Source organism: Antedon bifida, chromosome 10 (assembly GCF_963402885.1).
Source record: "Antedon bifida chromosome 10, ecAntBifi1.1, whole genome shotgun sequence".
Classification (NCBI taxonomy): domain Eukaryota; kingdom Metazoa; phylum Echinodermata; class Crinoidea; order Comatulida; family Antedonidae; genus Antedon; species Antedon bifida.
This window is the reverse complement of record NC_136235.1, coordinates 6,288,413-6,315,745: the sequence shown is the minus strand read 5'-3', so window position 1 is coordinate 6,315,745 and position 27,333 is coordinate 6,288,413. Positions and strand designations below refer to the sequence as shown.

The window sequence follows — 27,333 nt, the reverse complement described above, 5'->3', positions numbered from 1 at the left end:
ATATTATACAAAATCAAATAGTATATATAGATTTCCAAATCCAATATAGAATTTTCAGAACAATGATTAAATCTAATAGACTCCATGGGAATTAAATTCTACTGGTAAATTTCCCAGCCAGCCGTCCCAGCTGAATTCGTCCCATCCCCCAGTTATCCATTTAGACTTTAGAATGACCTTACCATGGAGGTAAAAAATATTTTTTACCTCCGTGACCTTACCGTGTCATTTATTAATAGGGAAGGTTGACATTATATTTGTTACATTGATTTAGTAATGTTTATGATGTAAAGCTTGACAACAAAACTGAAAACAATTTGTTTATGTTTTTACCTTTATTTTAGCACTTTTAATGCCTACAATGTTTAAAACAATCAATTTTAAAGCAAGATAATTGGATGGCATAACATATCAAATAACCTAATAATAATAATCAATTTTTCTTTAAAAAACTTAATCTTTTGTACATTATTTGCATAGGCTATTAATTAATACTACCAAACCTGGAATAAACTTCAGTATTCAATCTTCTTTTTTGGTTTTAACTATAGACTATACCATAAAAAATAGAGATATTAGAGTTCACTATAATATCTCTATGACTATTATCAACACTATGTTCTTGCATCGGGTCATTTGCAAAATTCAATATTATATGAAAAAAACTTAAGTAATTTATTTTTTTTTTAATATTTTATTTCTTAGCTGTATCCACTATAGTAGAGAGGCCAAATACACAAAAGTCCTCTATAAAAAGTTTGGGGGGCATTTTTTGTTAATAGCAGGCAACCATGTTGAATGTATCCTTTGTGGGGTGACAAAGACGATAGGGGTGGATGCCATCTTCAGTTTTGGGTTTTAAGGTCAGTTTATGTGGTCAAGAGGTCAAACAAGGTCAAAATATAGGATATTTTTTTTATTCACAGAAAATCATCTAAATCATCAGATCTATCCAAAAAGTTATATCTGAAGATCAACTGATGCTTCATATTATAGTAATTATGAGATAAACATTTAGTTTTACACATAAAAGCATAGGAAATTAAATATAAAAGTGTCATTTTCTCAAAATGTTGTTTTCACATATTTCTGTAAAGTACACACAGTTTTTAAATAGGCTTTTCCCAGTCTGTTGTAAATTTGTCTTTTTCATGTTGTCCACCAGTCATCGTTTTGATTTTTGTCGGGAAAAAATAGGTCAAGTGTTATATGTATGAAACGCCATATGTGCCAAAAGATTGGTCTTTTACTATAATATTAATATTACCTATAATAATGTAATACAGTAATATTTAGAAATTTGTTTTTAGAAAAATTATTAATATTACCTATAATAATGTAATAATATTTAGAAATTTGTTTTTAGAAAAATTTCGAAAACAGAGACCCCCTATATGACCTAATGTCGAGATGTTTTTGTTTGGGTCAGAGACCCCCTATAATGTAATTATTTAAACATTTTTTTCATTATTTCAATGATACAAGTTTTTATTGAAGTTTGTTGTTTCAAGAAATCTCGAAAGAGAAGCCTGGGTATCGAGTCTTTGTTTTCAAAAGCTCTAACTATTGGACTTTATCAAGGTTGGAAGGAGTGGTAATTGGGGACTTCTTCTTGAGGCCTTCGCATCTATGCTATCATGGCTGACGGTGATAACAAATATAAAACAATTTAAGTAATTAAGAAGTCATTTATACACATGGATAAAGACGGTTTTAACGTTATTTACAAACATTACGTTACGTACTGTGTCCAGGTATGAAATCCATTTCTCCCAAAAAGTAAACGCACTTGAAGAGGACAACGTCATGCGACAAATCAAATTCCAGCTATCCATTCTTATTCATATGAAGATCGTTTAAAGTTTCTTGTATGACAGACGAATTCATGGTGACTTGATTGAAAATTTTCAAAAGATTTCGAGGGTGTAGCCAAGGAAGACTTCCTTTAAATAAGATGCAATCTAAGCAGAAATACACGAGGACATCAGCTTAGACTTTTTAAACCTAAATTTCACAAAGGACAGATAGGAGATCCACTTTTTCACAATTAGTAATTATATATTTTAATAGTTTGCCAACCAAAGTCGTCATTTCTGAAACCACCAACACATTTAAAAACCGATTGGATTCGTTGTAGAAATGAGGTTAAAAGGGTAAACAAATTTACCTATCTAAACTATCAGAACCAATATTCTAAACACTGAGTGGATGATTGATCAAATTAAAATAGAATCATTGGTATAACAAGAAACGCTGTAATTCATTGATAGGTTCTGCATGACATGGTCAGACTGATCACGAATCACACATAACACACAATATTCTTTCGAACTGACAGATGATAAGGAAGATCTTATTTTTAAAGTAACAACTTATTGAAAGAAAAAAAACAGTAGAACTTAGAACTTCATGAGCCACTGAGAAAGCATCGCTCTAAACCTTTGCGGATTTCTATAAGGCAACTGTTTCGATAAAGTATATAAAAACTGACAGAAAATCTGCTGATCAACCAATGGAGTATGATCATAGCCCAATTTTAATATCTTTAACCAAATATGACTTCACATATCTTGATGGATGGCGTTGAAATACCCACAGATGTTCCAGAAGAAAACTTACAGTAAAAACATGATGGCCATGCACTATAGGATGCAGTAAACATGGCTGTAAACATTTGGTGACTATGCAAGTATTTATGCAAGTTACCTAGATATTTCGCCATTTTGTTGTATTTGATCATTACATTGGAAAGGGGTGGATAAAAGCAGTGACACGATTGAAAGGATAGTCCCAATGTACTAATCTGTACTTCCGTATGTGTTTTGGGCCACACTCATCGGTTTGGAGGAGAACAAATATCACACAGTTTTTAGACATTCTTTATGTCAATAACAAAGAGCTTGCAATTATACATGAAAGTTGATGTTAATAATGATATGCACTTTGTAACAGTAGCCTTCAAAAGTATGGACGATGAAGTATAGTGAACAATAAAGTGGTTGAAAACCTATTAAGAATAATCTAACCAGCTTCCATGCCATTACAGGTTGCAGCACGTCATTATTTGCTGGTTATGGGAAGAGGTCGTACTGGAAATCATTTGTAACGCATCCACTCCTTGTAAATGGAATTGATTAAGATTAAGACTTTCCACGTACAGTGTACACTAAAGTTTAATATTGCCAAATATATGGTACTCTTGAGCAGATAACTGTATAATAACAGACTACTCTTTGGTGCTACCTCCATCTAGACTCAGTCTTCACTCAATAAATATTTAAGTACCTGTATTTCTACTTCGGGAAACACTTAAAATTTAAAAAAAATCACCTATGGTGAATACAGACATCATAGAACCTAAACATACGAGCCAACTATCAGGCAGAGATCAGTATGTGGCCTAAATGAATCGGGTCGTTTGGAAGCCCCTAACCCAGTTGTCAGTTTGGAACTTGTTACATGTGTATGTAAACTAAAGAGCCAGATGAAGTTGTTACAGAAAGCATGCATGTGGTTGTGATTCAATCGTTTGCCGTTACCCATATGGCCAGTGCTTGAAGAAATACCCACCTCAGAGCGTTACCTCCTTCCATCCCAGAAAAATTTCGAATATTGGCATGTGCCCATGCCGCCCATTACTCCCAACCCACAAGGAGTGACTCAAAAAGTTTAAAATCTTCCCAGTACAATTCTGGTCTTTTTGACACCACACTATAACCATCAGCCCAGCTATCATGAAAATTATATTTATTTCAATTATTAATACCGATAATTAACGGGTCTGTGCTCTATTTGACCTTACGACCTTGAAAATGACCTTTAAACTTGTAAGTTGAAAAATTGATGAACTTCACCATCTGCAGCAATATGTCAATAATGATCCAATAATGGTTACATTTCTTTTAATTAGCGTATATGTTGTTGAAAACAGCTTAAACCTCTATTTTACCATATTTGACCTTATAACCTTGAAAATGATCTTTGACCTGAAATTTGAGAGCGGCATCCACCCCTATCTTTTTTGTCATCCCATAAGGGATATATTCCACATGGTTGCCTGCTATTAACAGAAAATGCCCCCCATGATGAAAAAGCTCACATTGGCCGCCCTACTACTAATGGCATTCATAATTTTTTTTGTGTTTTGTGAGTTTCGCTCATCTTTATTTCCATTTCAAAACTTGTTAATACATAATAATAATATACACATTAGTTTATGTTATAAAACGCCTACCATATGTATATCTTTTCAATTTGATTGGTTTATTTAGTAGTGTAAATGTTTGCATTTTTTAGGCTTAAGGAAGTTGATTGGTTTGTTTTAACTTCATGATTTGGTGATACAAAGGACTGAAATTTAGTGAGTTAGACACACAATTTTGATATTGACTAAACCAGAAATGTAATTACTCTATGACTAAGCATACACTTAGATATTGTATAGGCAAATTAATAACATTTTAATCGATTAAACATTTAATCAATGATAAGATATAAATTTATTTTTAAGTTCAATTATATGCTAATTCTACAAAACTAGACTTGTTTTCCTATTTCTTCTCTTAATATAAATAGTTAACAATTATTAGATTTCTTAGTTTAAAATATCTCGGTATAATTCAGTCAAGGTGTCCATGGTGTCCGCAACCCTCCCACTAACTTTTAAACGGTTCCCTTTTTAAGAAGTTACCCGCCGTAACATAATCTACTAATTGTAATGTGTAAAACAAGCGAAGTACTTTTTTGTCTTATCGCTTGCACATGTGAAAGGCTTTTTCTATAGAACCCCCTCTAAACTTACCTCTGTCACATTGAAAACAATCCTACCCAATCTATTAAAGACCTGATGCAATTATACACAAATAAGCAAATTCTAAATTTAAATACTACAAACTTATTACAATAAAATTGTCACTATATACAGAGCACTACATTGTTATCAATGTTTACATTTATAAATTAAAATTTATGATAACATTTGTATGTTGATTATATCAACTAATTGTAGACAGCAAACTTGATAGTATTTTTTTCATACGACGTTGCGGCCGAACTTGAACTATTTAACTGGTGGATTAATGTCTTGCACATTATGCACCAGATCATCTAAGAAAACTTGTACACCTTATTTTTGCTCAATTCGCAGGGGTCACCTTGGAATGTCCCTTTTATATCTGACTGGTCACTACACAAATCTGGTTACGTCTTGAGACAATTTTTACCAGTATGAAATGTACTCCAGCTATTCATTTTGTTCTGATTGTTGTTTCCAACTTTAAACCCAGAATTGTAGCAAGATGTAATACTGCAGTAGCTATCCACTCCTACTTTTCAATGGGTTAATACGCCACTCTCATTACTATCAACATAATTGATATGTCGGTTTCAGTGTTCAGTATCTCATAGCACTGTTTCAACATCTTTGTTTGGTTTTTTTTTATGTAGGAGCCTGCTATTGCTTGGTTTTATTTTTGGTTGTTCAATTATTTATTCTTGAGTGAAGAAGCATCAATTAATGTGGCATGTATCTAGTTACCAACACAGTATGGAACACGACACTGGAATTTTCCATTTTGGAAATCATGGCCCTGAAAGAAAAATGTCCCAAAATTAGTTATTCAAATACATAATAATTGAATTAAAAGATTTAAATAATCTACTGTTTGAATTAAACCAGTTGTAGAGTTATTTGTAAAAGAATACACATGCTGTTGTACCTGTAGTTATATAATTGATTATTCATTATTACACACTATGATACAGTAGAACTCTTCCTTTGGGACACCTCTATTCAAGGGACACCTCTATTCAAGGGACACCTCTATTCAAGGGACACCCCTATTCAAGGGACACCTCTATTCAAGGGACACCTCTATTCAAGGGACACCTCTATTCAAGGGACACCTCTATTCAAGGGACACCCCTATTAAAGGGACACCTCTATTCAAGGGACACCTCTATTCAAGGGACACCTCTATTCAAGGGACACCTCTATTCAAGGGACACCCCTATTAAAGGGACACCTCTATTCAAGGGACACCTCTATTCAAGGGACACCTCTATTCAAGGGACACCTCTATTCAAGGGACACCTCTATTCAAGGGACACCTCTATTCAAGGGACACCTCTATTCAAGGGACACCTCTATTCAAGGGACACCTCTATTCAAGGGACACCTCTATTCAAGGGACACCTCTATTCAAGGGACACCTCTATTCAAGGGACACCTCTATTCAAGGGACACCTCTATTCAAGGGACACCTCTATTCAAGGGACACCTCTATTCAAGGGACACCTATTCAAGGGACACCTCTATTCAAGGCACACCTCTATTCAAGGCACACCTCTATTCAAGGCACACCTCTATTCAAGGCACACCTCTATTCAAGGCACACCTCTATTCAAGACACACCTCTATTCAAGGCACACCTCTATTCAAGGCACACCTCTATTCAAGGGACACCTCTATTCAAGGGACAGTGCACTTTCCTGTGAAAACGACCAAGATGAAATATATTCTTTCTAAGGTTATATTTATATATATCTTTGATACGATATGATATTTGAGATACGTTTATTCCGCATCAGGAACCTGACTTTAAAGGGATTTTTTAGTGCATTACTGGTGGTAAAAAAAATAATCTCATTGTAATGTGTGTTTTTTTTTTCATTTTGTTTGGTGACCTACTTCTAGACTTATTGTGACCACCAGCCACATTTATAAATAATTAATGATTTATTAAGAAATTACATGTATTATTTGCGGAAACTAATAAACAAAGTACTCATACTTGTTTTTTTGCTGTTTGTGACTTTTTTTACGGTATATTTATATATTTTTTGCTTTTTACAATGAATTGTAAATATCAAATCTTATATTTGTTTATATTGTTTGCAATAAAGATCAATGAATATGAACAACAACTGTACATTAATAAATTTAAAAAATATCTATAAAAAAAACAAAAAAAAATTAGGGAATTATAATAAAAAAAAAAACATTTTTGTTAAAGTCATCTTACAGGCGATATTAACCTTTAAATGACAACTGGTTGTCATAAGCAACTAAACATACTGGATTTTCATGACTGTTAGTTTATTTCAGTTGAAGGTTGCCCTATATAATAATATAGATATGTCTGCCATTATGCAGAAACCTAACTTTTTTTTTGCTTGATATAGTTGTTCTACATAGCATTGTCTTTTATCAGTTTGACTTTTAAATGACATTTTATTTAGTTTTTCTGACTCATAAGACTGGCTGTCATTGTAGAGGGTCTTTTTTTCTGTATGAAAGTTCCAATTATTTTAGCATCATAATTTAAATTAATTTACAGGTCAAATGTGAATTCATCGCACTGTTAATAAGTGTACATTCATTTGTAATAAATGTACATACCTGGCTGTACCCAAATGTACAAATTTCACCCTGAAATTAGCTAACTAACTCCAAATAATTCTTTTAAAATAGATGTCCTTGGTGTGATTGACAGCCGTTGTAATTTACGACAGGAAATTCCTATTTTGGCTTGTTAGTGTGGTTGTTTATGGGTGGTGAATGGGCATACATCACCTAATTTTTGTCTTGTTTGACACCTTTCACACTTTCAGTTATGAGTCAAATCAGGAGTTTGTTACAAATAGAATTTTAAGTTAGCTGGACAGGAAGTTTGTGACATGATGGGAAGGTGGGAATGTGAATAATAACTTAAAGTTTAAAGTTAAAGATGAAAAGTTTGATATTGTAGACAGAGCTTAACCCACCCAATTTATGTTTACTTTTAAAATCAAGTAAAGCGATACTTCCTTATTCACTTCTTGGTAGTATATTTGTTTTGAACAGTACATGTCTGTATGTGTTTTTTGCATGAAAATATGATTTTTTTGGTAAAGTCACAAAAGCTTATTAAAAGCTATATCATCAATATGGGCTAAAATATTAAATTGCATGCCATTTTTTGGTCTCACATATTTGTCAGTTTCTGTTTTAGAGTTTGTTTTTAAATATGTTTTCATTTGAAAAGGTGTATTTTTGAACAACAGCTGTGTAAATAAATTAAATTTAGTTATTTCTATACTATTAATTTATAAATAAGTTTTTGTTGAATGTAACATTGCTCTAAACCAAATGATTATGTCCAAATTAAATTTAAGGAATGAATAAAAACCTGTATATTACTCAGTAGGTGCCATATATTTATGCCACAGGCAAAAGTGAGAAAGAAATATCTCAAATCCCATGATATGGTGTGAACTAAGATATAAAGTACCGTATAATTCTAAATTTATATTTTCACCTGCCATCATTCTTTATTTTCTTCTCTACATTCTTTCATGTATTTATCTAGCATCTTAACAATAGAAATATTAATGATTACAATATAATTAATAATTCATTACTGTATAGCATACTGTATGTATTACTGTGTACTGTTACACATACTGTAACCTATGTATTATTGTATGCATACTGCATGAAAACAACTCGCATGTAAAAATTGTGATAAAAATGAATATTTTAGAAAACATCATTTTGACACTCAATCCTGCTAAGTGCAGGAATCTAGTAAAACTTGTTTGAACTTTTAAATGTTTTACAAAAACAATATTTAGGACCATTGTTCATCTACTCAATGTTATCTACAAACATTCTTGAAATCAATTTTCACTTTTAATGAACTCTGGGAACCCTGTTCTAATATTGAGATGTAAATTATACCTGTTTTACACCATCAATGGAACAAGATGTTGAGCTAGGCCCAACATACTGGGTCATCCAACTATGATGGTGGATGGTGTAAAGTAGCTGAGTTTTTGAGAAAAAGGGTAGTGTAAAGTATGAACTTAAGATGGCAAACATTGGTCAATTATGATAATATTGGTTAGATGAAACCCAAAAACATATACATGTTTTTATAATTCTTTTTAAAAATATATTTTTAGATTTTAATGATCGTATAACCACTGTAATAGTGGAAATAGGTGCAACCCAAGTTTATCTAAAATGAGAATAGTCTATGATGTTTTTCTCGGAGTTGATTGTACCAACAAATGTTGTGCTTAACCTAGGTAGGCTCCATTTATTCTGGGCCTGTATCAAGAACTTTTTCCTGGCACCTCTGCTAATATGATTACATACTGTGATTAGGGATCCTATATTGTTTTTGGACAGAGCTATGGACTGCTCTGAAATAATTGGTTGAGGGCTACGCTAAATGTTCCGTGTTATACATTAACAACCTTGGTGCTGAAACCCTATGTTCCCCTGTTCTACCGAGTCAGCTGTTTCCTTCCAGTTTTTGGTTAATATCTAATATTTTGTCCTTGTAGGTTTCAAACATCAGAATGAGTAATCATGTTTGTTCAAATCCTGTTTTACATAAATTATTAATTTTCACTTTGATAGTGAAGTATGCCTAACAGGAACGAATATTTCATATAGCAAGAAAACTTAAACACCATAAGATTATAAACTTAAATCCTAGAATATACTGCAATTTATTTTGTATGATCTGGTTCATTATTTATCTTTCATTTATGATGCTGATTAAAATGAATTAAAGGTGAATAAAATCAAACTTTGAATAGGCCATTTTGTAGTTATGATAAACTTATTCACTTTCACCAAACAGTAAGCGAATAAATATAAAGATTTTTCTTGAAACAGGTATATTTAACCAGAAACATGTTCCAGTGGGCTTCTGGTTGAATATTTTTTAAATTATAATATTTGAAAGTGGAGGTGGGCTTACCGTATGTCCAGATTTACTGTACAGTACCGTACAGTACCATACAGTACTTTGTTGTGGAAGATAGCCACAGCAACCAGTAAGAACTGTACAGTACCGTACAGTACTTTGTTGTGGAAGATAGCCACAGCAACCAGTAAGAACAGATAAGGTTTATGATGCATAAATAGGTGGAGCATGTTGGAGGATATGGGTAAAGCAAGAATGCTGTTACGAATAGAATACTATACTAGTAAATTTAATTAAAAAAATGATAATATAGGATAATGTAGGTTGCAGACTGACTGGTTTCTAATAACATGTTTTTTAATCCCTGTGTACTATGCAATAATCTTCTATAAATAGTTGCCCTTCCTGAAAACTCATGTATAGCTTGGATATTTGCACTTGCTATAGCAGATGTATGTCACTTTAGATCGAGTTGAAACACACTCAAGTTTTCTAATCATTTCATATATTAAAAACTGGGGTACCAACTCACTGTATTGTATCAAAACACAATTTTGTTTCTATTTTTAAATGTTTACCAAATTTAATGTTAAATAAAAAAATAATTTATTAATGAGAAAATGTATGTATCTTGATTGTTAGGCCTAGTAGGCTTTTCTCAATTAGACTACTGTACTATATAAACCATTAAGGCACTTTTAGTACCCAACTAAGCTCTTTCTTTCAGTCTATTCTTTAGTACATTCTCTCAAACATCAACACCCTAGAATCAAGACCATTCACTTTAAATAATCCTGAAATCAGAATTTCTCAGGAAATCAAAAGGTAGAACTTTTTATACCATTATTATACGGTTTATGTCTGTAATCAAAGAATCAAAAGAAAAGTAATTTTAACAATTTGGTTGTTGCTTATAAAGAAAATTTGTCTATAATGTAATTGAAGTAAAACAGGTTTCTCATTTGGTGGTCGTAAGTGGTTGGTTGTGTATGTAATGATGTCATTATTATCCAATGAGGTAAGGTCAAATTGATACCGTAATACATTATTTCCATTTCTGAATGCAAGAAAATAATATGGTATGAAATTGATTCTTTTATGTCAATTATAAAGCGGCCGTAAGTCCAAACGGGAAACAAAACAAAGCAGCTGAAGGAAATGTTACATGAATGCTGTTGATCAGTAATACTTTTTGGCAATACTAGTATAGTATGCTATGAAAAGTATATTTTATCTTGCAAATTTATAATATTTACAAACATTTAACAAAATTAAATGGAAATATGGAATGGAAAAGTAAGTTGAAAATAAAATTAAAAGATAGTATAATTAAAGACCTAAACAAATATTGTAATGTTTCTCAATCCTGACCAAATCAAAATTCATGGCTCGGCTTTTTAAAAAGTTGCATGTATGAGTGATTTTTATAGCGCCCTCTATTCTTGTGTTGTGCTTTCACCCAGTAGTAGTTTTTAGAGAGAAAATCTACCGACCCTGTTTTTCTCTTGATACTGTATTTGAGCAACATAACAATTTGTTTAGGTCTAATAAAGAGTAAATCAAATTTAATACAAAAATCATAAACAAAAAATAAAGAGTGTTTCACATACATCAAATCTCACCTCTTCGGAACCTAGTCCACATGGAAACCTCTTTTCACACACATGTTTTTTCAGGCATTTTGCATATTGTCTCATGCATCGAAAATCGTCTTTTTTGCAGCGTCCACATTCAGGCTCACTGGAGACAAACTCACAGGCCATACAAGAGGTATGTTGGCATTCTCCTTGGCAGTCCATCTTTACGTCCGCATTATTTCTGAAAAAGAAAAGTTTGCAATGACAAATTTTTTTTATTTTTTTTTTCTGGTATAAAAAAAAATATTTAAAAATTTAGAGGAAGTCTATACCCATAGCTTTTTATTTATAGTAAAGAAATGAAAAATAACTGTTAAAGTTGGTTTATTTTGCTGTTGGATAAATAGCTTCACTATTTTGACAATGCAAGCCAAGTAATTCTTAAATGTTTTTGCAAGAAATTGTTTTTTAAGTTGGGGGCATCAAGATTCCTAGTATACAGACTTTCATTTGTATCTGAAATAAAGTACTAATTATTTTAATTCAGCCCCAGTTGTAATATTCAGATGAACTAATACCCAGAAGGCTACAATAACATTCTACTTTTAACATTATGATTTAAACAGTCTGCCAATAAAGTTGACAAATTATAGGCTGTTCATAAAGAAATATCATGCAGGTTATAATTAGGGCAGTGTTTCACCCTCATACACCTTGTCAAATAAATTAATGTTAGCAGTTTGTTGAGGTATTTTTCAAATCTAATCATTTCTAATTGATGTTTAACAACAAGACCACCACTATACTGATGCACACATCACACAGAGCTGTTTCCACATCACATACTGAGCACTTTTCGGTAACCCTATATGTCACGGTCCGTCAGTGTCGTCAAAGGTCTGAATGAAAGCGTGATGACCTTGCTATAATCAAAGTTTAAAGGAAAGTTCATTATTGCCAATGGAAAATTTAAAGCAGAATCGAGAACCTCTGCAACAATATATTCTGTGAATATCATATTTGTTGGCATAGACTTGTGAAAAATATTATTGTTAAATTGATCAATGAATTGTTGGATCATGTACAATTAAGACTTGTAGACGTGACAGCAATGGTGAATTTGTGATTTTGTACATGAGACATGTAAATAAATTTTGATCAAAACTATTGGATCAATCCTAACCCTATTCCACCCAGAAAGAGCGTTACTTTGAAACTACTGTAGTCAACTGGAGGAAAGTTGTATGGAAGTTGAAATAAATAAGATTAGCTTCCCATGTAGAGTTTGGGAGTTCACCAACCTGACAAAACCATGTAATAGGGTTATTTCAAGCCATGTAATGTGGTGATTTACTATTTGAACTATCTGAGCCCATTCTACCAATAATAAACAGAACTTAAGCAACAAATTATTGTACACAAAAAAAAGGAAGAAAATAGTGTCATCAGGTTTAATTTGATACAGTGTTATATATTATTATTTAGCAAGGTTTAATGGGTGGAATCTTACATATAATAATTGCTATGCTGAGTAAAAATTGTAAATAAAATTTATCCTCAAGAAATAATCTTCAGAAAAGCAAACATTATTGACAGGAACTGACAAAATAAACATGCTAGTACACTGCTTAACGGAGTAGCATCTACCAAATAAAAGGACCCTTAGGCCCAACCACTGATGTGCTATAAAACTAACATTGGTGGTTGAACCATACCCTAAAATTGACCGCTACAGTATACCACCAGCATTGCTTACTGCCTGAGGTGAGAATACAAGTCCACAGCAATGCCAGGGTCAATCTAGACTTGTCAATCACCAGTTTATGTCAGCATAAATGGTAATAAAAGTTCTAAGGTGTTAACCAATCCATAAGCCCAATGGCTTAAGAAAAGCTGTCTAGTTTTGGATGTTGTGACTAGATAGTACTGTACTAGTAATGTACAGTATTGAAAAATATAATTGAAAGGTTTTGAATTTAATGTGTTTACTAAATACATTATTTATTTTGATAGCACATATATTATATTAGTATTTTGTGTCCTTTTTGTGTTTTTTCTTTCTTTGTGCTTAAAATTGAAATTTAAATAAACAACAAAAAATCAAGCAGAAAAAACAAGGCCTATTACAAAATGATGGTAACTGCAGTAAAACATAGAAAGACTATTAATAGATTGTCTAGTATTTCCACATTAAAAAATCCAACAACACAAATAGAAAATTATAAATTAGTATGAGCCTCAATTTATTGATGTAATCAGACCATTGTAGGATATCAAAAAGTTAGAATGTATGTATTGTAAACATCAGTTATTGAGATTTACTGTTTACAGTAATCTCTGCTGGATGTGAAGAGAAATAAATAATATGGTCGATGCATCAAAAGGATGATACAATAGGTATCTAGGTAGGAGCACGAATGCTGTGTCTAAGAGGTAACCAATATCACTGTGCTGACAGCAACACCGTGTCATTTTCAATCACTTCCTCATTACTGCCTATAGCGTTCTATTTTCTTTGGATGTTGCCCCCTGTGTTGAGAGCTACACAATTTACCACAATTCTTAGGCTTGTTTTATTATTTATGGAACTATATTGTTAATGAATTCATGATTTACTATAGTTTTTTTTTTCACCTGAAATTTTGGTTTGTATGCGTTTTTTCATTGTTGTAAGCCCCATTGTATTTCATTTATATTTTTTATTTCTATTTTTTGTATTGTATTATAATTATGACTGTATTTTTTATACATTATACATTAATTATATTGCTTTTGAGTGCCACTGATATAAAGGTGTACGTTAAAAAAATGATACTGTAAATATTATAAATCTTTTAATTCAAATATCAATATGTCGCTTGTAACCACTCATATAGTACTGTATACCTGTACAGTATATGTTCCATGTTAATGGATTACCTCTCCCTAGAAATTCTTTTTTCATCATGCAGCGTTGACTAAATCTTGGGGAGTATTATCATCAAGATCGTTAAGTGCTTTTTGTTTGGATTAATGTTTGTTCTTTTCATTAACACATTCTATTGGGTGGTATCCAACAGACTTGTTCTTTTAAAAATAATATAGGGCACTGAACCTTTCAAAATATGGAAATTAATAAAAGCTACCTTTTGCCCACTCCATACACACACACACGGGGAGAACTTCCTTGGAAATATATGTTTCAATACTACGGCCAACCCTAATTAAGGGGACACCCCTATTAATGGGACACTTTGTTGTGTCCCCCAAAAAGGGGTTCTACTATATAATATTAAAGTAAAGTATATAAAAATGACTCAACCTCAACTATGAAATTTAATCATTACCATAGTTTATACAATATTCTAAACATTTGTTGAAAATATTAACAATAAACAAATGCTTGATTATTTTGAGAATGCAATTTTTTATGTCTTTATAACTTTTTTAAACATTTGTTTGTGTTTTTTTTTATTTTTTTACTAAAACTTATTCCTCTCAGAAGACTAATAGCTTGTTTGTGTCTTAATAGTATTGAACACCAAGTACTGTATCCAGCATCATTCTAAATCAATTAACAAAAGGGGATATCATCTGTACTTGAACCAATTTGTCAAAATGTTGAGACAACCTTTTGTTTACTAATTATTTCACTTCAATAGAAGAGCAACCTTACAACCTTGGAAAGAAATTAGAAAATTGATTTAACTACACTACTTGGTGGTGGTATGGATTTTAGTTTTTTTTTTTTTAGGTATTTAGAAAACTTTGTTTCATTTTAAACAATTCCAGTCTGATTGTTTTTAGCCTTGTAAAAGGAAAGTAAAAATTGTAGCATTCATACATCATCATCATCATACCTTTTAACAGTTAAAGTTACTTGATGGTAGAGTTATGAGTATTTGGACTACTGTACTAAGGTATCAGTGGTCATTACTCTTAACTTGACATTTCATGTTACAACTAACATTATTGTTTAGCTTTCATTATTGAGTTATTGTGGAAAAACATTTGAATCTAGTCACAACAAATTGTCTTTGTATTCTACATCACATGTTTAAAAAAAGAAGAATAAAAAATGCTTATATTAGGGTTGGCATTCAAATAAATGTGCATATGGAACCATGTTAGCCTGACCTGTCAGTGACCCAAGTTGACCTGGGCCCTGGTTGTAAGATGGAAATCGAATGCATTTAGAATAATTGTACTGTAGCTAAGTTTGGTTGGGTTTACAGATTTACAATCATTAATATTTATTAAGTAATTATTAGGCTGAGATTGAGAGGCCTAATAGAAATAAAGGTGGACGTAAATGTTATATTTCTGTGTGCCTTGTCAATTACTGGCAAAGGTAATTTAAATTTACAATGTCAAATTCATCTAAAACAATATATAATACACTGGTTTAAAATGATCAGTATGATTATGTCTTGATTGTATTCAACAACGACAGACAACACTTGCACGTTGTTCAGCTTAAATTTCATCAAAACAACGAAAACATCTTTCTGGAGAGGCCAAATGACAAGTGATCTAATTCGCTATGCTTAATAAATATAAAATGTGTCACATTACACAATTTAGCCTGCCATGCTCTACCAGCGGGTAAAATGAGGTCTGCTGAGGTACCTGTCTGCCACATACTTAGTACACAATTGGAAAGAAGTAAAATGACAGCCATATGATGCTCAATCACCCCACATTCAAATACTAAGCCACAGTCTTCCAGTATTCTACATAGAGTGTATTAATTTAACTAAGTGGGTTAAATAGTAATTTATCTAATGCAATTATTTAGAACTGTTAACATCTCTAACATTTAATTTTGAGCAATAACAATAATTTGTGTGTGGTACGAGTTTGTTCTTGTGAAATTTGTCATATCATAATTGCCATCATTAAATATTATTGCATCCGTGTGGATGCTAAATACCTTCACAAGGTCTTGAATGGGGGTTTGAGAACTATTCAATAATTTCAGGTAATCAGGTTTATTCTCTGAAGTTGTGTTCCTACACACTAGATTTCAGTATGCATAGAATGGATTTAAACTGAAGGAATCATGTCTGTGTTGAGTCGTGTGAACAGCTAACTCTCTTATACTCTCTGTATTGTTAATAGAACTTTGATGTACCTCCAATAACTCTGTTGTAGTCATATTCAAAGTAAAGTTAGACCAAACACAAGTTCAAATCCAGAAAATGCAAACTAAACCAAAACATTTGCTGTGTTTAACTCTGATCAAAGAATGTATATTTCCTTTGCTCTGACAGAGAAAGGATCTTATATAGCATATTATTTCTGTATTTATGGATGCTATGCTTTTGCAATCCAAAAAAGGTCTGTAAACCCCAGACTATTAAATGTGTTACAACTTACTTATTCATTATACAGTATATGGTAGTTGATATTCTCAACTTTCAGTGAAAACAATTTTAAACCTGTTATTTCCTCTTATTATGGTGTATTTCTAAATATCAGCTGTCAATTCCAGAGACTTATCTGACTTAGTTTACTTTAGTCATCTGTTCTAGTAAAACCTTAAAGTGAAAACTACTACAAACCCGGTTTATTTCCTCCCATGTATGGCCTTGTTCCTCATAATATTGCATTCAATTAAAATCTGGGTGATAATATTAGCATCAAAAAGTGCAAAGAGATCATTAAATAACCCATTTATAATGACTAATAAATCAATAGTTTACAAAAGATGTTATATTCTGAAGTTGAAATATAAACTGGGTGTTTACCACACCATAGTAGAATAGTGCAATGACTGCAAATAAACACCCATCATATAAAATACTAAAAGTTATTTGTTAAATATACACTTAACTATGTTTTAATTTAACTTGCTGGTATGCTAGTCCAGTCATTTGGGAATAAAGTGCATTAAAAGTTTATAGTTTAAGTGTGATATAGTATAATAAAGAAAGACGTTGTATGATGTTTGCTGAAATATAAATTTGTAATTTTTAGAGACAAAGAGAGAAACTCTAAATCAGTAAAATAAGACAATCTGCCACAGTAAAATGTGAAAATGTTGGCCAATCTATATTCGAAAACTGCGTATTAAAATGGTTATTGCCAATATATTTGATAAATTTAAAGATAAATCAACTTGACATTTAATTTAGATTGACTGAATTATAATGTCATTACCAGAATTTAGTTCAAAAAAGCTCCAAAAAGAGGAAGAAAAACAATGAAATCAGAATAGTATTATCAAAAGTACAATTGTGTTTAAATGGAGAAGATCTTTGCTATTCTAATTTATTTCTACTCCAATTTGTAACCCATAACTTTTTTAACTCATTGAATCATCGCCATAAGTATGGCTTATTGGGGTCACACACAATCATTTGTCATGGTAAATATACCTTTGGTGAGAAAATGTGTGTAGCACTTTATAGAGACCTTGAAGATATTGATGCATCCACGTGTTTGAAGATTTCAACCTATTTCCCAATGTTCATGCCAATTGTTGGGGTTTCTATAATCTTGTTTCACTTTATCATAATTAGAAAATAATAATATATAATGTAATAATAATTTGCCCTTTATCACATAAACGAAAGCAATGCAGCAAAGTTTTTAGCAAAAGGGAACGATTTTTTGAACTTTTTGAATGTTGTATATTAATATAAAGTTTGGTAATTTTCCAACTGTAATTGGTAAAGTTTGAGTGATATTTCCTGTCATCATAAGCACTTGAAAATATCACTTTATTTGAATTAAATACTTAAGATTAGATTGATTATTTTAATACTACAACAAAAGTTGCATCAGATGCAAATAACTTTTATCAAGATATTGCTTAATAGAAATCAAATCAAATCAAAAATAAAAGTCAGTAAAAGTGGAATATGGAATTGTTGATTCCCAATTATTCAAACTTTCAGATTCTAGATTTAGGGGGTGGGGAAGAAATAAGTGGGCTTAAGTAGTTTCATAAATGTTTATCCTTTCTGAAGAAGTTGGTTCTCTGACATACATCAGTGACTTGAAATCAGTGACAAATAAGATATTTATAACATGATAGGCCTACATCGATTTAGGCCTACTACTGTACCAATTTCCCAAAATACTGTACTGTATAGAAACAATACCAACAACCCATATTTTATTCCTTCCCAGAATCCACCCCATCCGATTCAATAGAATAGAATAATGATTTTTAATATTTAGTTTTCATATTCTAAAATTGGTCCATTTAAGTCCACGACCTTTTACCTACCGTCAGATGGTGTTAATCATGGAAAACATCAACAGAGAATGCAATAATTGACAACAGTACTTAGGAAGTTCTTGATGTATGATCAGTTTTCAACTAGTCGTTTCTCTAAGGAAATGTGCCACGGTGTTTCATATTCAGTAGTGTCAAATGGGATTTAGAATTCATTTGAAAATTGACGCATTTTGAGTGCTTAGGCCTAAGGCTTCTGCGGACTTAATTCAAAGAAAACTGAGCTTGCAGTATTAAATTAGACTACTGCTATATAAAGATTTTAGACTTCTAAAGTGGCAATAAAGCTATAGAAAGCCCAACATTTTGAATCGGTACCAGTATGAAAAATTGATAACATACGATGTGGGGAAGAGTTAAATAACCATTGGTGTATAATCGAGCAGTTTATGAGGGCTGAAATTCTTGCAGAACAGGCAATCGATATTAGGCCTAATTTATTTTATTTATAAATTAGTATATAGGCCTAGTTCATTAGATATTAATCTTAAAACTAATATTGGTGAACTATTCAAAATAATATAAATATTCCTTTTGAGTGATTTTATGTTTTATTGTAGGCCTATTACACGATATATGAACGAAGTATGCCACAATAACCTTAACCACGTAAACAGAAAGGATTTTTCGTGGTACATATAACATTTCAAACAAATCATGACATTAAAATAAATACGCTCAAAAGAAATGAAGGATGGTTGATTGCTAGTTGAACGTGATTTTAACACGGACCGCCATCCAAACACTTTATTCTTTGCCGAACCTGACGTTAACACGCTGTCTCTATTCGCGATTTCCTGAATAATAAAGACCTTATGGTTTTATCATGGAACTTTGATTACACGTTGAATTTAATCTGTCAGTGATTGTGACGTGACAGACGTCAAAAGAAATCTCAATCATTTCTTATGACTATATTAGATACCTTCATGGTACGACGGATAAAGGTAATTTCAGGAAAAACACGAAGTAACACGATTTTTATTTCATATTAAAAGATAAATGTTATTGTCCCGTATTCGTTTACTTACGAATACGTTTGGTGTTTTATACTTTACATTACAAATTTGATATAGCGCTCAGCTTGGAATGAAACCATTATCAAAAGCGCTGTACATCGAAATTATGTTCCATAAACTTGTTGGAAAAGGAACGTTTTTAGTTTACGCTTAAAATTATCAAAGTTAGTTTCAGATCGAATTGACACTGGTGTTTTATAGAATATCCACTTTTATTAATTCACTCACTGTCACTCGTACAGCATTTGTGTTTTAGAACAAATTTAAACAGATGTAAAATTAGTCATGAAATGTTTCGAGTTTTATTGAAATAATTTGCCACGAATCTTAAGCAACGAACTTATAACTCTTACCTGCTGATTCGGAAGTGGAAAAACCTATGCCCTTCCGTTGCATTCTCTCGGCCCATATGGGTCTCTTTTGTACACTTTCCTCACCTACCTTTCTTTTGTCAAAAACATTTTAAGACATCTGGTAGATTTGAGAAAAACATCACATTAATTTGCCTGTGTGTAAAGTGGTGTGTAAAAGTCACCAGCGGGTTCGTTTTGTAAAGGTGTTAAAGCGCGTTAAACGTCATTGAAGTAAAATGAATAGAAAAGGATTATAAAGAATTCGGCGTGTGTTCGGTCGCGGATGCTGCTGCGCTTTTGATTCAATTTTGATAATTAAACTTCCGGTAAAACCCTACATTGTATGACAAATTATTGAATGTGTTGTACAGTATAAGCGAATATTTCGATTCATGTTGAGAAAATGACTACCAGTACCGGTAATTAGGTCTTTCACAGTTTTGGCGTTGTTTTGTTCGGCATACCTTCTCGGAGGACAATTTATTGTACATTGTCCAGTGACTGAAGCTGTATCTACCCCCTAGCGACGGTGATATGTCGCTACTTCCATCTGCACCTGCACTATTATAGACTCAGACTTCAGAATCGGGAAGTAGGCTACATTGGTCCCAAAAAAGTCATGACTTGCAACAGTAAATGGTTTCATGAATAATGACTTAACAAACACAAAATTGATAGATTTGTCATCTGAAAGCACGCGATGGCACTGTTGCCAACCAGACCTACTTGCACTCAATCCACACTCATACAGAATTCATCAAAGGTTACACCTGTATATACAGTATTACAGAACCCCTAAAGGGGACACTTTCGGGGCCCAATAATATGCCCCTTTAGTGTCCCTGAATATGGGTTGGTCGTAGTGTTAAAACAGTAAACCCTCGTTTGGTACATGGGAAAGTGCCCCCATGAGGTGTCCTAAATGAGTAGTTCTACTTCTATAGATCGGAAATTATTTTTATTGGAATGTCTCAAAATGAAAAATCATCATTATTTACGTTAAAAAGGTCTAACTATCCTACTACTTGACCAGTGAAATTCTGTTCTTCAAGAAGACTCAGTTGTATTAAAAATACAACAATATTTAAAAACATTATATTATTAAAATAATCTGGAGAATAGATTTCAAATTGCCTAAATATATGATTATATATAGGTTTATGTTACGATGAATCGAAACAACATATACATTACTATTACTAAAAATATACGTGAAAAGAAATCGGTAAGAAACGCATGATAACCAAGAATGACTGACATTCGATGATGATTGGCCCGGCATCATGAAATCATTTCATGTGTTCACCTGCCAGTAATAATATTACTAGACAGCCGTGTAATTTCTAGACTTTTCAAACCTCCGTCCATAATGTAATGTCAACAGAAAGGTGAAATCTGCATGTTAACACCGGAATTTAGAAATCTTGGTTTGGTTCCGTTTGTTTTGATTGTAAGTGAGGATTAGTTATTGGGGCGGGGGGGGGGGAGAGACAATTGAAGGAAACAATAGTACTCTACCTGACCGATTTTGGCCGGTACAATAGTTCAGATCGATTTTTGTCATAGAATATTTGAAAAATGGGAATCTGGGACTATGTTTATCCTTTAAAACGGAATGGGTGGGGACGGGGTGACAGAGAAGGGGAAAAGCATGAATTTTGTTGCAATACGAGTGTGAGAATGTATTGAACGAAATCGGGGAGGATGTAGGCCTATAATCGTGGTCTGGCTATAGTTAAAGAATGTTCGATATACTCACCTAATTAATTACATACACTATCACTCAGTATTCGTCAATTTCCCACACACGGTCGGGAGCACGACGTTTCTTATTATCGAATAATCACGGGACAAAATCTTTAGACTAATGAAAAATGATCTGATGTCGTCGTGAAAGCGATCTTCGCCTCCCAAGTTGTTTTAATGCCTTAAAATTACAACAATTTTCTTCAGTGTATTAATATTTAGCGGTATATGATTGAAGTGAAGCTAGGCCCGCGTTGAAGGGCAATTGATGCATTGATGATACAGTTGGTAGAGGGGAAAGCTCCCTGACAGTTGGTGACGGGAAACTAGCAGTATCAAGGCCAGTTCAACTAACAATGATGCTGACGGTCATGTTCATTAAATATTACAATGCATAATATTGTGTTAAACGCTATGTTCATTTTCAAGACTAAGCCTCACATATTTAACGGCATTTTAAACGTGAATTAATCAACGTGGCTAATTTACATACAGGAGGTACATTTTTACCCGGTATTCTCAGAAAAGAAGTGGTTAATGACGTAACAAGTATATTGAAAAATACAGATGAGCTGATGGCTTTAAAAGGTCAGGTATCTATTCAACTTGTCCTGTCGGCTGGTTTCAATCAAATATAAAATTAAGGTCGTCTCCCAATACAGGTAAAATATTATACATTCAAGATTTTATAATATAAGACGGATGTGTTATGCGAACGTCGACAAAATCTATAACTGGAATTTAATATAGGCCTAAAGAATTTTAAAGATGAGACCTGCTATATATAAGATCTAGGGCTATGATTATGTTTTAACTCCTTGAATTTAATATTTTTCAATTTTAGGCCTATTTATAGTTCGCGGTAAAATTCTGAGAAAGACCGTCTGAGCATTACCAATAGTAATATTTGTTTTAGCTTACAATACTAATTCCAGGAAACTGATTTCATTGATATAAGCACGAATCAATTATCGTTCACAAATATTGATACTAATTTTTGGAATGCTAAATTAACCACTTTGGTTTGTCTTATTTTCATAAGGTCTTGAAAGTCTACACTGAGTGATGGAGGCCTACTAAGGAGGTCGTCACAGCCCTGACATAACCACAGTTATGAAACCAAGAATGGTTGGTAGATCGTTATGGGAGTTTGCCCCTGGGGGAGAGAAATCACTGGTACTGAGTTCAATACTCAGGCAGACAAGCATGATTTCCGTTGTCAAAATCTTTCCTCTTTGGTCCTGGGCTGCTTTGTGTGTGTCTGTGTATCTTCTACTGTAAGCCTACCTAGTCGGGTCCGTACACTTTAATATCAACTTGGGCCTACTGTATGAATGTTTTCATCAATATTCTTTACCATGTAGTAGTGAAATGAGACGTCACGATCAATGTTTCCGAATGGTTTCATCTCACTGACCATGCAATTCTTTGACCCTGTTTTGTATTACAGTTTCCTAATTGGTCTATCAATGAGGGTATGAAAAAAATATGATTTCACAGAACTAAAGAATCACATGGACTTTTGCAAATGTGAATTAGAAATAAGATATCTTTTTGTATTAAACATCTTGTGCACGTAAATGTCATATATTGAACTATACAAAATACGGTTAATATTGTTATAGGCCTAATGGAGACCTTAACAAGATTATTGCCAGTTAATTAAGCTCGGTTCAAGTGTTTTAATATGAATCAATTGCTGACGACACATGAACTGATCACCTTATTAGCTTATCTCAATTCATTTTCTTTATTTTGGATAGAACATCCATATACAAATCATACAAAAAACGAGAGAGAGAGAAGCAATTTCATCTGGAATTAACAAGATAAAAGTAACTTCCACAAAACCAACCTACAATATCCTAAAACACCAATTTACACCAACGCTGATGTATAGGTTGGATTGTAGATGAATTCTGTTAAAACTATGTACTGTATATAGTTCCTAGATTATTCATTATAGTTATATATAGCCTAAATTCGTAAGCTATGGCTTGTTAAATGCAAAATGTAGAATTTAACTTTCGCTTGAAAGTCAAAATACAAGACAACTCGTCGGCCTCTACTTATCGATCCAGGTAGTATGATTATTTTTGTTTCTTGTGAAAACAAATATATTTCGTAACGGTTTACCTGTATTACCGGAAGTCGTTTGTTACCGGCATAATTTGAACATGCAGGAATTTGTTTTGAATTAAAGATTCCAAAATGGATCATCTGTTTATCCTTTAAAACAAAGGAATTACTGTTTTATATGACAAAATGGAAATACAAATGAAAACTTACATAGCAGAACAAATAGATTTTGGATTTTCTGCGCAAAAATCTGGAGTACACTTGGGCTGACATCCAGATACTCTGTTCGCTTCGTCTCTCATTTGTAAATCTATTTGGAAAAAAATAAATAAATATTACTGATATACATATACACACATATATATACTGAATGACATTATAAGCATTGTTTTCCAACGTGGTTCAGTATAGAACATCGACAATAAATACCAAAATTATTAGGTAAAAGTGAAACAGTAGGCATACCGCACTTTACATTACCAACGTACGTCAAAAGAAAGAAAAAATATGGAAGAAATATTCATGGTAGACGAATTTTTCAAAGATAACTTAAAATAATAAAGTTTTTGACATTTCTTTCTTCTTCTTCTTCTTCTGTTTGTGATTCCTATGTGGCAGAGGACGAACCCCATTTTCTTTTTGTTTGTCCTTTTTATGTGTAACTGAGAAATAAATTATGACTTATTTCACTTTTAGTGATATTTTTGTAAATTAATTAAAATTTTCATATAAAAATACGTCTAATAATTATTATCAATTTCTTCTTCTTCTTCTTCGTATTTGGAGCCAACTTCATAAAGAAAGCATTTTTTTTAATAAAATAGGTATGAATACGGTATAAATTATATGATTTTGTAAAGTTGAACAGAGACCTTTATTTACGAAAGAAAAGTTCCATAATTTGTAAATGAATAGGCCTATAAGGATTTTAAAGGTTAGAATGCCGCAGTGTTAAAAATACTATCTCTATTCGTTGTGTTTATTCAATGTTTGTTATTGCCGTCATGCTCAACCAAACTTGATCTTGAAATTATTAACACCAATAAAATTCGTAATAACAAGGCGTTAACTGATCGTAATTTATGTAAGATGAGATGATGACATCAAATTAAAGTTCAAACTGTGAACGAGTTGTCGTTTTAAGAGTTGGAAATGCATTGTAAGACCAAGACCAGTGAATACTTAAACATCATGAAAGTATTATTAAACCGGGAGAAAAGAGAATACTAATGATATTTAAATATTTTTATATTTAATAATTGTTTGTAATTGTGTTGCGATTTAAATAAAAGCAGCTGATTTTTAGGTTCAATTTATTTAAAAACCTTTAATTAATATTCGATTATTTTTAGCCGTAGACCTATACAATTACTTTAAAACGATCTCATGGTACCCAATATAAAAAAACAATCTGAACGAAGTCACTGAAATATTTAAATTAGAACAATTGGGACTAGATCAATAGCGTAGTATAAGAAGTAGGTTTATAATAAAAAGAAAACTAAATGAGCAAATTATGAGAAACAACACTGTCCGGTGGCTTCTTTTTCTCATTCTCACAGTTTTCCCTATGTTTATCGTTTATATTAAATCATTCCAGTATATCATCACTGGGAGTTTCTCCGTACCATATACGGTGTCACAGTAAAATACAGTTTTAGGCTTATATTGTTAAAATGCTGTTTCTATAATTATTCAAAGCGTATTTTTAGAAACGTTATAATCTAGAATAGGCCTATAACCTTATTAATTGGACCTACACAGTATAATGGTACCGGTACCATGATTAAGCACCAACGAAATGTAAGCCTATAGTACATATTTTGTGAAGGAAATATTTATCAGCGGTTTAGTTTGAGGAAAGAAGGTTTAGCATCTATACGTACAAGTGCTTCTTTGTGATTCATTCTTAATCATAGATATCGACATGTGTTATAATTCGTTTATGATGAAAGTTTAAAATACACTTGTTCTAAAGTATAGTTTGTAATAAAGATACCATGCTGCAAAAGTTATACCTGTAATTTAATAGTTCAGTGCTGGTGTGCAATGACATTTCATTTTTTTCAATTAGATTATTTAGATATTAGGTACAGGTATTCGTTTTCCCTATTTCCAAATAACATTTGCAGTGAAACGCATGTTTTAAAATGACAAAACGTTGACAAATTTCAAAATATTGAATTGCAATATAGTCGTAAGCAACACCATACTAAACTATACTTATATAATGATTGGGTTAATCTTTCCATGTAAATATGTAACTTATTTTGTTTTTGCCCTTAAATAAGTTTGGTCAATTTATAGGTAACTTATTCACTTACTTCTTTTACAGATTCCCCCTTTCAACGTGTATGGCTCATTGTTTGACGTCGTATCTTCTACTTCAACACACTCAAGTCCAGCGTCGCATTTACCCAAGTAATTGTGTGTACTCCCACATTTTTCACCCTCTTGTTTGGCGCACACCGGACAGCAACCACAAACGCCCGTCGTAACACCTCCCGGACACTTCAATTTTGATGCTTTTCTGGGCGAACAATGAACTTCATTGCAAGGGGGGCACTTTAGTTCCGAAGCTCTAATGTCCCTGTGTTGTATTGCACCGCAGTCCGCTTGCGTAATCCAATTACATATAAATATGGAAAAGATAATGTATACATCCATTGTAGAAAAAGTTATGTGCGTTTTCTAAGTAAGTTCAATTAAGTTGAGTTGACGTAATGCACGACGATATTACCAATGTTACGTCATAAGTATCATATCAATTATAATATCCGACTGTCAGAAATAAGTATGTCGTGTCCTTATAATTCAACTCTTTAAAAGAGAATACAATCAGCAGCACACAGTTAAGAATGCAAAATGCAATTCCTAAGAAATGTTATTAACATCAGTAGTAGCAGCCTATAATACTCAAATTTTGCTGCGTTTTCGATCCTGTGTCCGAATTTGTTAGTTGCTTGCTATTAAGAGAATGGCTCAATTTAAAGTCTCACAATCGAATGATAACGTGTGTGTGGGTCCTCGGGGACCCGGAATTATTCTGCAAACTTATTTCGATGATCAGTGCGTATCACTGTCTGTCTGTCGGGTTTATTTATGTGTAGGGAAACTCCTGGTCTGTAGCTGTCAATGCGAATAAACCAATCAGATCACTTGATTTTAGTGAATGCCGTCACTTCTTTAAAAGATGTGGTCAACTAATGACGTCATAAGGAAGAAGTTTTTGATTGGATGAAACTACAGACGTTGACGAATTTTATCTATAAATAATCACGAATCTAAATATTAGGCCTATACAATATTTACTAAATGCTTGGATTAACTAAACTTAATTGCTACTTAAATATACGGTTCCTACTAACAAAAAGGTTTATGAAATTCAATGCTGTTTAATCAATGTAGCCTATGTGATTACCGAAAGTCCAATTAGACGTTTCGATATAATAAATTATAATATATAATTAAACCTAAAAAAAGTACGAGGAATTAAATTAAAGCAATATAGCAAATATTAGAAGATAAGATAAAATAATAGCGTGATTAGACTCCTGTTTCGTTTACTTTGGTTCTTAATCTTAAAATCCATAGTAAAACATGTAAGTGCAGTTGTAATGAGGATTTAAAAGCAAG

The 27,333-nt window shown here is 32.4% G+C and overlaps 1 protein-coding gene across 2 annotated transcripts; it reads right to left on the bottom strand.

The window, feature by feature from the left end:
• Positions 1-332: 332 nt before the first annotated feature.
• On the bottom strand, positions 333-26,796 carry LOC144853570 (cysteine-rich motor neuron 1 protein-like). 2 transcript variants are annotated; one of them, XM_078711278.1, is made up of 4 exons: positions 26,022-26,796; positions 23,908-24,007; positions 11,321-11,516; positions 333-5,588 (listed from the first exon to the last, which is right to left on the bottom strand). In XM_078711278.1, the coding sequence occupies exons 1-4, from the start codon at positions 26,362-26,364 to the stop codon at positions 5,529-5,531; spliced, it is 699 nt and encodes a 232-aa protein (XP_078567404.1). In that variant the 5' UTR covers positions 26,365-26,796; the 3' UTR covers positions 333-5,528. The 2 variants fall into 2 exon arrangements, with proteins under 2 accessions (XP_078567404.1, XP_078567402.1); XM_078711276.1 differs by having other exon boundaries at positions 11,309-11,516; positions 26,022-26,792.
• Positions 26,797-27,333: the final 537 nt, after the last annotated feature.

Bases quoted from the DNA above. Each gene is read 5' to 3' on its own strand.
- LOC144853570 (XM_078711276.1), bottom strand. From the start codon at position 26,364: ATGGATGTATACATTATCTTTTCCATATTTATATGTAATTGGATTACG. The intron at 24,008-26,021 runs GTAAGTGAATAA...TTTTCCAAATAG, and splicing joins AGGGGGAATCTGTAAAAGAA to ATTTACAAATGAGAGACGAA. The intron at 11,517-23,907 runs GTAAGTTTTCAT...TTTCTTTTTCAG, and splicing joins AAATCTATTTGTTCTGCTAT to AAATAATGCGGACGTAAAGA.